Here is a 12,349-nt window from a genome sequence, read left to right as displayed (position 1 = left end):
CGACCTTGCTTTGGTTTCATAATAGGTGTAGAACTTAGCTAATTTTAAAAACAATTAAAAACTGTTTGGGTGTTTTGTTGCGCTACCTGGCGGATGGCAGACAAAGTGCTGATTTCTAGTGTTCGAAAAATTTCCGAGGGCGGCGTTGGCGTCTGTATCATCATCAATCGCCGTGTCTTTTTACCTTCACATTTAAAAAATATATTGGAAGATTTACTATCGATAAATGAATGGTTTAGGTACTGGGTCAGGTTAATACATCTAAGACAAATAATTACACACGCGTAGCGTGATATAATGTGGTAATTATTCGATATGATTGAAATCAATAAACAATAAAGACGAAGAGGAAAATAATACACCCGAGTTCACTTCATGACTAGAGTCACTGAATGAGATTTAAAGTATCGGCACTCCGTTCCCCAAAATTGTCTTGGGCGCCGCCATTTTGGGTCCTGTTCAGTGCAAACGGAACTGCCGATCGTCATGATCCAAAAGCACGACTTCCTCAGCATTAGATGCGGTGCTAGGAAGCTGATGCAATATTGCAATTAAACATTTGTGGGGGACGGAAAAGCGTTTCCTGTGATTTTAAATAAAGCTTCAGGTAACTGGCGACCATGATTTTAAGCCACAATATGGCCAAGTGTCGTTACTCTGAACCGTAGCTAATTTACTGGCACAAGCGGGAACAATGAAGAAGAGGCAGGTGTCAAAAGGTAGTGGCTTGTGGAATCCACGGGGCTTACGTCTTGGCCCTTCTCGGTATTAGAAGCCTCTTGAAAAAGAGCATGAATAGTGTCATTAATTAAGCTACGCGTCAGAGTAGCGACACTTGGCCATATTGTGGCTTAAAATCATGGTTGCCAGTTATTTGAAGCTTTATCTGAAATCACAAGAAACGCTTTACCTAGTGCCACTAAATAAGCTACGCTTCAGAGTAACGACACTTGGCCATATTGTGTCTTAAAATCATGGTTGCCAGTTATCTGAGGCTTTATCTGAAATCACGGGAAACGCTTTTCCGCCCTCCACAAATGTTTAAACGGTTCGCGACAGAGGAAAGCAATATTACATGAGCTTCCTAACACAGAATCTAATGTTGAGGAAGTCACACTTTTGAATCATGGCTATCGGCAGTTGCGTCTGCTCTGCATACGAGCCAAAATGGCGGCGCCCACAACAATGCCGAGGAACGGAGTGCCGATACTCTAAGCGCAGCTCATTTAGTGGCTCTAGCTTTACCGTCTTCCACTTTAAACAGTGTGCGACAAAGCGAAGCAACATTACATGAGTTTCCTAACACCGAATCTAACGCTGAGGATGTCGCACTTTTGAATCATGACGATCGGCTGTTGCGCCTGCTCTGCACATGAGGAGGAAGCGGCCAAGGAGGAGAAACGCGGGTTTTATGTGTGACCGTTCTAACCGTCTCAAAAGAGAGAACGCGCGAGCTTGCGCTGGTTTAAAAAAAAGGCATCCAAAGAAAAGAGGCGGCACGCTGTGCTCTTAGTTATTATGCATCTAATTGCAAATTGGTGTGTGTATGTTTATACAGCCGGAAGTTAGTCCGCCTCACTGGGCGTCTGACTCTCAGCTGTAGATAAGCAATTTAGCCAGCGCGGTACAACCGCAAACCTGGTGTCTTTAACGTGCACCACGCAGTAGTGATACACGACCACACGCCGGTAGGATGCTCTTCCAGATCGAAACGGGCAGGGGCGGGGTGGCTTCTGCAGCGCGAGCTTTCGCTCCAAGTGCTCCGAGCTGGTGCGCGCTAGACCATGCACTCGGCCACCGACCCCCCCCCCCCCCCCCCCCCTTTTTGTGCGTCTAATTTATATACAGGTATAAGTATTTGCAGATCGACGATGGACGTCGATCGTCTCGAGGTAATGTAACGTAATAACATTATATAAATAATAAACTTGTTGAAGGACTCAACGACTCAATTTTTTAATTCTTGGATTGCAATATGGCCGTAGCCTATTGTATTTGCTGTTGATGAAGAGCAATATGAGGTGACGAGGTAATGATTAAATGATGAGGCTCTATAAGGACGACGACATTTGTGAGTGTCGAACCACAACGTACAGTGCCATACTTGTTTCAAGTATCGTGTACCCAAAGACTTTCTTCTCCCGCAACAGGATATGGTAGAATCAATGAGGATGCTACTTTACAACTGTACGTGGAAAAGGAAAACTGCACTGTGCAGAAGTGCGGCTTATTCGTTAATAAGAGGAACGGATTTCTAGCAGCATTCCCTGATTGGTTACTTGGAACAAATGGCCTCATTGACGTAAAGTGTCCCCGTTACAAAAGATTCTTGAAGCATACTTAAACCGCAAAGGAGTATGAGGCGAAAAATAATAAAAAGGAGCCTGGTGTGAAAGGTCCAAATCACCCACCATGGCTTCTACTATCAAATACAAGGGCAGTTACACAATACACAAAGAGAGTTTTGGGATTTAGTTATATTTACACTCAAGGACGTTGATATCCAACGTATACAGAGAGATGACACGTTCTGGTCAACCAACATAGAGCCTTTTCTACTCAAGTTTTACATGGAAGGCCCGACTTCCGCTGAAATTCCTCACGTAGACGAGTTGTCCGACCGAATAAACTGCAATTACTCCCGATCTGGGAATCTCTCGATCTTCGTTTGTAAGCCATAGTATCATGAGATCGAGGGGTGTGGCTCTTCGTCCACCGAATATTTCTTCGGCGGGTGTTTTTACCGTGTAAGAGGAGACCGTCGCGTGCTGCTGGAACAACAACCTGGCGATTCTTCACTGAACTGCTTCTTCCGTAAGCTTCGAAAGGGCTTTTTTGTTTCGCACACCATCTGTTCTGCATGCCCGTAAGTTGCAGGATGGTATGGTGCACTAATGTGATGCCTGATGCCGGTTTTTTTCTTCAAAAACTTGTTTATTTTGTTTGAAGCAAGATTTGGCGCGTTATCAGAGAAAAGTATTTTCGGTAGGGCAAAAGTAGGTAAAAGAGACCGTAGAACGTCAATGACGTGTTTGGACGTCGTGGCAGGCATCGTGTAAACTTCCAGCCACTTAGAGTACGCATCGCCCATGACTCTGCAGATGCGGATACGTTTCGCCACCCACCGATTGAATAGTGGATCGTTTTCAGTTACTGTTCATGATGGCGTTAAACTCAAGGAAGACTTCGAGTCTTTCCAGAAAGTTAGCCTACGTGCCAGGACTTTTGTCGAAAGCGGTAAGTGTTCGAAACGTCGACAACGTCGGTAGCCACGTGTTGTGCTTGACACTGGACACTTACCATTCGCTGAGACGAAACTTGCTTGTTCGTCTGCCACGAGTCGTCCGATATCAGGTCATCACCGCAACACCATCTCCCGACAAAAACGCATGTCCATAATTAGCAATCACGTGAATTTATAAATTCCCGAACGCTCATAACTTGCCGTCGCTAAACGCCATTCATTCATAGCGTCATCATTGCAAATAAACGCCTCCCCATTTCTTCTGATGGTTTTCATCATATTCCTCCTAAGCTGTACTTACAACATTATGTGTGTCGGTACTTCCGAACATATTGCAACGGCGTTTGTTTTTTGGGAACCCCCCCCCCCCCCCTTTAATGTAACAACCTTTACAACATCTTCCGAATCCCATGAAACACAATATATCGTGACGTTATTTTAGTCGTCATTAAAATGGTGAGGTAAGTACCGTAAATCGCGAAGCCGTTCACTAGACGTCCGCTTCCACGGTGTCTTGGAAGCTTGAGTCTACTGAGCGTGCATTCCTGCAGAAAAAATTTTCATTGATAGAATATTGACACGTCAATCAACATTTGATTCCTTCTTGGTAAGATTTATTGCGAAAGCCCGTTACAACCGCCGAACCGCATCTTCCTATATCAGAGAACAATTTATACCCAGCCTGACATTCTCGGATACATCCGTTTGCTGGGCCACGCTACTTGAGCCACTTGAGCCAGCTGAGCACAGCTGGCAGCGGCGCGAGCAAGGCCACGAGGGGAACGTGATGGTGCTCGAGCCATCCCACTGTTAACCAATGTTTCGGCCACCCCACGGGTACGTGTCGCCATCTATTGGTTGAACTAACGCCTTGTTCAAGATGGCTGCCGTGGGACCGCAGCCTTAAAAATATTATCAGTGAGTTTCAACTGAGTTTCTAATGTATTCCGATAGAACACATTAGAGGATCAATTAAAACTGATAATTTTGTAAGGGTTCATTATAACCTACCCACATTACTCAATAACTATTCTTTAGATAATCTTGACATTTATAGTTTAGATCGTAAATCAATGTACCTACTTTTTGTATAATATGTATTAAGTTAGGTTGACCTTTTAGTTAACGCGATTTCTGCATATTTATTACCCTGATTGTTTTTCCTGCATCTCCGTCACCATTTGTCAAGCTCTCGGGACCCGGGCCCCGTCAAGCCAACAAAGATTAGCTTTTCTGTCCGGGGCTCCGGCATCTGTACTTGCAGATGCAATTAAACGATTTGATTTGATATATCATTTTATCACACAATTCAAAAAGACAAAAACGACAGAAAATCAGCAAGAATAACCTTTATCTTCCCGGTATCATGCTTGTTTTTTTTGCCTGGCTTTTCAATCTACGATATTAGTTCGCTGTAAGAGCCTACGTAGCATTTCAAAATACACAACTCCGGGCAGACATTTTAATGGCATCTGCTATCACAGTTTGTCAGGTAACACTGGCACGGCGAATTCCCAGGGGTAATATTTCACACGAGAGAAATCTAAACTGCATAAATGTATGGTGCCCCAGAATAATAGTAGCTCGGATAGGCATATGAGATTAGATCATCATAAATAGGCAATAGACCCTTCCCGAAATTCAGTCTGGCCACTTTGATCACTATCATCATCTGTGGAACGGCATCTGTGCCATACGAATGGCGGCCTTCTAGTGACTGATAAAGGTAGACGTTGAAGATGCTCTGAAGCGGTTCTTGCGAGGCCTGTACATTCGGGGGGTCAGTACGACGCGACCTGGGAATGGAACACAAGAGCTACGTAAGCATTTATTTCTAATAGCTCAGATTCAGTCAATCTGTGGGGGGCACACAATCGGCTTTAAAGCACTTTGGTGTATAGAATTTTCTCGAGGCATCTGAGTGGGTTGGAGCTTTGTTCTGAATGCAGGTTCTTGGTCACCATCGAACTGAAAGTGATCGAGAAAGAACTCAGACTGAACAATTCCCCGCGTGCCGTTGACTTCCGAAAGTGGTGGTGCCGATACTAGTTCATTTCCGCCATCGATATGGCAAAACCTAAACTGCTTTACAAACCACCAGATGGCACTGAATTTTGGAAAGGGTCTATAGGTGCTGTGCCGAAAGTTAAAAAAAAAATAGCGCACAAAAAGGAAGATACCACGTAGAGGGCGTCGTACAGCGTGGGATACGTTCGCATCAATAGAGCAGCTTGTAGGCTGCTTGAGTATGAGATCTGGAAGAAGATACATAACAAACTGGGGCAAGGACAACAAGAGGAACGACGATGCAGTTCTGGCGTCGCTTGGCTGGCTCCATCGAATCATGGCGTCGACTGCGGTAGGGCTTAAAGTGAAACGAAGATTAGCCCCATGAAGTTAAGCAGCTACCACCTCACATTATTTCACCAGAGCTCAGTCACTGACGCACCAGTCCTGCCGGCATAATGCACCAACAGACTATAGACCAACACGCGGCCCTGACGTCACGCAGCTGCGGTGGCGCTGTCGACGGTACTGCGCATGCGCAGACACTTCACTTCAGGCGGATTCGGTTTCTGCGCACGCGCAGTGCCCACCCCTGGTGTGCGCAGACGAGGGCTTGTTTGTAAACAGCGTGTCGGTCTATAGCAGAGATCTCAAACACAAGGCCCGCAAGAGGAACCCCGTTCCCATGTTTCGGCTGCTAGGAACGGTATGCACCATAATAAGGGGCTTTTAGCAAACCGTTACCGTGTTCCGCGTGCCGCACGACTGGAGCATTTCAAGCGCACCTTTAAGCGCACGCCCGGGCGTGATACCATGTCTGCGGGGCCCGCGTTTAAAAGCATGCTTCGAAGGCACCATTAGTGCGGTGAGCGGAACACGGTAACGGTTTGCCAAAAGTTGCTTTTGACTTCATATCGATAATTCATTTCCGCTCCAAATGTAGCTCTGCTCTTGAACGTATTCACATAGTTTGCGCTAATTGTTTTTCTTTTTTTTTTTTCATCTGCCATATGCGTCGTTTTAATTTTTTCTCTTCTCAACATTTGGTCGTGTTAATTGGCAGTAGGATAATAGACCGCTTGCTAAATTACCGAAGCACCAAGGAGCATGCTAAACTATGTTCACCCTTAAGCTGAGACTAGTTGCTCCACCCTCAGCGCGAGCTTTCTGCCCTTGCTAACGCAAGTGTGAACGCGCAGCCACGAGCAACCAAACCACTGCGGGAGCCAGCGAGCTCATGCTGAAGGCACTGACGGCCATAGCTGTGTGCACGAATGCTGAGCACGTGCTAAAGGCGAGCATCCACAGTTCTTTTGCAACGTGCATTCCGCACCATCAACCATCAAGAGTGCCGGTCTTAGCGGCCTATTGATGTGATCTCGTTCTGAGCATGCGCTCTAAACAGCACCCACAAATATGGCGTCCAATGAATACTCCCTATAGTTTCAGGCTAAAGGCCGGTTCAGACACTTGCGTTTGAGTGCGTTTGACTGCGTTGCGTCGAGAACCCAAAGCGAGTCACCGCCACATCTGTGCTTCGTATGAAGCGTGGAATCCAATTCAAGGAATCACCTTGGCACGCGATACAAGCAGCAGGGATGTCCTGGTTTCTCGCTGCCGCAACGCAGTCAAACGCAGTCAAACGCAACTGTCTGAACCAGGCTTTAGGGTGAACGGAGTATAGGAGTGTCGTTATACTGAGTGCCCGTGCTGGTGTGTGCAGCACTAACTTAACTATACAGAAACCTAAAACAAATGGCACCCTGCACGCGTGTTTGTCAACGCCTTATTTTGTTTATTTACATCGAATATTTTATGAGGGGGAGGTGAGCGCGTGCGGCCCGTTTACCTGCAATAACAGCACTCACCTCGATGCTCGGGTAATTTAGCAATATGTCTATCCAGCCACAAAGCTTCGAGCGCGAGCTCTTTGCTCAAAGACGCGACTGGGCTGCACGAACTCTCGCTCAGCAAGAGCAACTGCACCAAAGAAAGGTATGACGTAAAGTTTCTCGCCTTCCAAAAATATCTTAATTAAAATACACGTATTTGTTCAGACTGCCGCTAAAAAGTTCACCAGAAAAGCAAAGACTGTCGTATAAAGATGTTTTTTTTTTTTTTTCAAGACACGTTAATTCTATTAATTTCCGAGAGAATTGAGCAACGGGAATGACACTGTGCGTGATCACTTGTTATTCGCGGTGGCCTCAGGAGGATGACATTAAAGAAACAACACTAATGGATTTGTTATCCAAGAGGTGTTAGTCTTTCACGAATTTTATCAGAAGGAAGTAAAATGTTTCACCACCCTCCGGTTCGCTGTGCCTTCATCCCGTGTTTGACACAAAGAACAAGAAACAAAAAGCAGTGTCACATGTCTCAAACCCGAACGTTGATTGACTTGATAGAACATACCTCTTTGAGATGTTAATAATTTCGGGGAATTAATCAAGATGGGGAGGACTTTGGAAAATATTAATCTGACTTTTAGAGACAGAGTGCAATTCGCACCGTCTATGCTACTAGTGTGATATTAAGCGAAACTCCGCCTGGCTCGGCCATTGTTTTCGATGGCCTACCAGTCACCAAGACGGCGTAATTAGGCGTCCTTATCGGACGGAGGTTCGTGTTAGTCCTGAGACACCTTTTCTACTCAAGACCAAATCAAGCGAAGCGAGTGTCGAAGTCCGTCTTTAAACATTACCTCGATGTCCTTGTAGAGTAAATATTTTACACCTTAACGTTGGACTACCAGCTCCTTCCATCCTGGGTCGCTCTATTTGTGTTATTACGTTAAATGACCTGCGGGAGTAAAGGCTGGTTTAAACATTTGCGTTCCCTTGTAGTCGTTCGCAACGAGAGAGCTCACTGGCATAATGGCGCAATTTATTTGGCAGTCTTCGGATACTTTCTCCCGGCGTGTATGCTTTCAAATATTTTACGCGTCAATCTTTTACCATGGGCTTAAAATATTTCTGACAATGAACGATGATTTCTTGTAGGTAATGAGTAGATTTGATGTCGCAAGTACTGCGAAACCTTGCAAGAATGAGTAACCGTTTATTTTACTATGAGATTATGGCGGGCTGCTGCACTCGGGCAGGGCCCTTTTAGGAGGAAAGGATTAGAAGAATCGGCCGAGGCTCTTGCAATCCAAGTAAAACAAAACCGACTTCGGCAATTTAAATGTTGCAACTTTCGTTGCACTTCGGCTTAATCCGCTCCTCAAGGTTCCTTGCTTTTTTTTTTTTTTGTCCTTGGTTACAAGTTTTTGTTTTGTTTGCGTTGTGTTTTTGTTCTGCGGTGAAGTACTTGTACTCCCAGAGAAGATGTGTGAGGTTGCATGCGGTTGTCTTCTTGCACCGCTTACTCTCCGGAGGCCCTCATCAAAGTTGGGACCCTTCTTACATCTTACATCATCCCATTTCATGGGGAGGCGTGGTGTTATATTGCTCCCCGTCTTTACTCGCACCAAGAGTACACCTTTAGGTATTTCTTGAATCCGGCGCAACAAACAACAGACGTATTAACAAAGCCTTCAGTCGAGTGACACAGAGTTTCAGCACCAACCGATAGGTGGGGCTAGTGTGCCACTGTGATCTGTCTTCGTAGCAAGTTACAAGGAAGCACAAAGCACTCGAGCACAGTGAAACTCAAATGTGTGAACTAGCATTAACCTACACTCCCTTGATGACAAAGCGGGAGGGCTGAATTCTCTACGTCGCCTAAACACGCAAGCGTGGAGCACGTATCTTACACAAGCGAGGCGTCAGCATTCGGCTGAGACTCCTCGTGTCCTCGCAGATTGGACACAAGTGTTCCCGTTGAACGCGTACACAGCGTCCGATTCGTGCTTCGTGTCTGCCTCTTTAGGAAATGGTGAAACATTCAGCCCTTCAGCCTTGGCATTTAGGTGGGGTTGCCTCAACTTGGATCTACTCGTGTAAAATTTGGAACAAAGCTGAATCGTTCCTCCTATCCGCGGTCGAAAGACAAGTAGTGTGCCCAGTACGAGATCATGAAGAGAATGAACGCTGCCGGAAAGAGAAGCCGGGAGACGCTGTCGAAGATGTTGGAGCTGGTCATTTCCAGGTACCTTAGCTTGCTGAGGACAACGTTCCAGAAAGCCAGGGACGCGCTCTCCGGCTTTCTCTGGTTGGTGTTCTGAGTGACCGTCGAAGCGCCGGAAAGAGCAGATCCGAGAATTTCGTCGTCCGTGATGTCTTCTTCGCCTTCGGAAGCCCTCACCTGCTGACCCTGGAACGAGTATGCGTTGATTGATCGTGCTATACGGCGTTATGACCTTTTATGAATACACTGGCCAAATATCGGCTACCAAAAACAGGCAGGCTGCCACGTTTCACAGCAGACGACATTTAGGTTTTTCAAACATCCATGATACAGCAATTTTCCAATGTAAAAAAAAAAAGATATGACATACATATCTAGCTATGTGAACTAAGTAGGCACTGACTTGAAACTAGAGTCGTAAAAATCTACGAAAATGATCATTTCCACTTTTTCTCTATCGTCATTGCAGGTACGTACATTCCGTTTTACGAATGCACTGATCTAGCCCTTGGAAAGGTATATCAGCGACCGGCTCCCCCGAATCATATATGAGAAATATTAGAGCAGAATAACATTCGAACAATTGATTCTAGTTCCCATCAGCGCTAGTGCATTTATTGAAAATAGACTATGCGCCGAAAACCTGAGCAAGAGGAAACGACTAGAGAGCGCGGTGACATCAAAACATCATGATTAGTGGGTCATGATTAGTGGGTAAACCACTAATCATGGTTTACCCACTAATCATCATCATGATTAGTGGGTAAACCTAAAGCTAGCTGTCCTTGTCTCCACTAAACTCGCCGAACCCCTTAGAATGCGAAAGCCAAACGCCGACGCTCACCGTTTGGCTTCAGCAATATTTTATCCCGCTACGATACAATCCCGCCAAAATACAATACAATTTTATTGAAGCGAATTTATCCGCACATACAGCACCTAATATGATGAGATTCGATGCGCGACGCCGGTGATTTTTTCTTTTTTTGTGTGTGAATCAAATAATTATCGCAAGAAGGTCGCTTGTTCTAGAAACTCACAAGTCGCTTCGCCTTGACGTGCTGGTAAGCTACGGCGTACTCTAGCAACGATGCGAACACGGTGATGAGACAGGCAAAGAGCCAAATGTCTACGGCCTTCACGTAGTCCACGGGCGGCAGAGTGCTCCGGGACTGCACTACCTGCAGGGATGAATACAAGCGCCACAACTTTGAATGCTGATCTCAATGAGACATGACGAAAACACAAAACCCTTTTTTTTTATTTCAATTAACCACTTGTAAGGAGAGCCTGTTTCAAAATGAGGTGGAATGCCAAAATGTTTTACCCACTAATTTTTTTAACCCAATCACTTTAACGTAACACCAACATAGATTTTAATCGTCGGGAAGTTATCGGACGTCTACGCTCTAATTGCTGTGGCATTTAAAACACCATCACGTTACAGTCGCGAAATAGAATCACTCCGCGGAACAACCAAAAAAAGTCAACAGCCATGACGAGCTTCGGGACGACAGCGTTACGTGATCTTCGCTAGCAGACCTTGTACGCATTGCAGAAGAGCAATGACTGGCAATCTTGAAGGCCAGAGAGAAGCTTCCGGCGCATGGTTAGGTTGTATCTGATTAGCTGTCGTTCAGAAACATAAGCCTTGTGCCGATTGTGAGAGTAATGTTGGCTTAGGAAAACCACCTGGGTTGTGAGTGTGAGGATTGCCGTCACCCCGAGAGTGATGCGTCCCTGCACAGCGTGGACGTCCAGCCAGAAAGACAGCCAGGACAAGACTACGACCAGTCCGCTCGGGATGTAGGTGTTGACAATGGAAGCAGTCAGACGGCGCTCGAATGTGAAGTTCACCAGCAGATGCGTGTAGTTCTCTGCGAGCGAGCCGAACACAAACGAACCTCAGTATTAACATTAAAATAATGTTGCGCCCATGTTTTTACTGTTGGAAGTTATCCTCAATGGGTGTCTGGTGTTTCAACTGTAGATGAAAAATCTTGACAGTGCAGTACGACTGCTAGCTTGGGGTCTTTAACGTGCATCACGCAGTAGTGGTACACACAACTGCAGACCGGTACGATGCTCATCTAGATTGAAACGGGTAGGAGTGTGGACTGTACCCAGAATCCCTGCGTTCAGCAGCCAAAGCTTTCGCTCCATGTATAAATCACAAGATGAAAGATTTCCTCCACTTCCCTTGCTTATCCAACACCAACTTCATCAAACGACAGCCATAAAATAAGGTTAACTGGGTCGCTTTTTTTTCAAATGTAGGGTGTAAGCACTGAGGACTGCACCGGTATACGGTAAAGTTAGTATGGATAACAAGTAAGTGCGTAAACGAGCTGATGTAGATTGAACATCTTTTCCGGAAAACGACGAGACTAGAGAGAAAACAGTTACTCGACAAAGGAAAAGCCTCAAACACGGCTGAAAAAATATTTGGCTTCTTGGTTTGGTAAGGTTGTAGCTACAATGACGAGTGCTAAGTGGGTGTTAGAATAGAATGTTTGTTTTGTGCGTTTTTAGTCTCTCTTGTGTCCTTTCTTGTCTTTGTGTGAAGACTAAACCTAAAAAGTTACTTGTCAAGTAAATTTCCAGCTGCATTCGAAACTTCGTGTTTGTCTTGAACCTATTTTTTACTCTAGTCTCGGGTTTGTTTGTTCTTCGTTATTCCTATGGATCCACGAAGTTAGTGTACCCAATACCATTTGAAAGATAAGGCATGCGCCTGTCCTATAAGGACAATTGCTATTGCTTTATTGGGTTGTGTACATTTTAAAATAATTGCAGCCCGTTTCGGTCCTTCTCGACAAGCTTCTTGTACGTAGCACACATTACAGGGCCGTTAATGTCGGGTAAATTGTGCGAATACTGAGATTTGTAGATTCATTATGTATCAGGTCATGATACCCTGTCACGTGATGTGTACACGTGACGCTGATGGCGTCACCCTACTGACGACGCTTCACTGTCGCGTTTTCATGCCATTTTTAAGTGTCGGCCTTCAACACAATATTTTCT

General features: G+C 45.4%; 1 protein-coding gene across 1 annotated transcript in view; it reads right to left on the bottom strand.

The window, feature by feature from the left end:
• Window positions 1-9,226: 9,226 nt before the first annotated feature.
• The window catches only part of LOC8039049 (glycine receptor subunit alpha-2), a 44,414-nt gene continuing 41,291 nt past the window's right edge, over window positions 9,227-12,349 (bottom strand). The window contains exons 3-5 of the mRNA XM_042294851.1: window positions 11,015-11,199; window positions 10,363-10,503; window positions 9,227-9,508 (exon numbers count right to left, since the gene is read on the bottom strand). Coding sequence (XP_042150785.1) covers window positions 9,227-9,508; window positions 10,363-10,503; window positions 11,015-11,199 — 608 coding nt within the window. The remainder of the gene's footprint in view (window positions 9,509-10,362; window positions 10,504-11,014; window positions 11,200-12,349) is intronic.

This window comes from Ixodes scapularis, unplaced genomic scaffold, assembly GCF_016920785.2.
Source record: "Ixodes scapularis isolate PalLabHiFi unplaced genomic scaffold, ASM1692078v2 PGA_scaffold6__148_contigs__length_123643588, whole genome shotgun sequence".
Lineage (NCBI taxonomy): Eukaryota > Metazoa > Arthropoda > Arachnida > Ixodida > Ixodidae > Ixodes > Ixodes scapularis.
The sequence above is the reverse complement of the archived record's forward strand: the minus strand, read 5'-3'. Positions and strand labels throughout refer to the sequence as shown.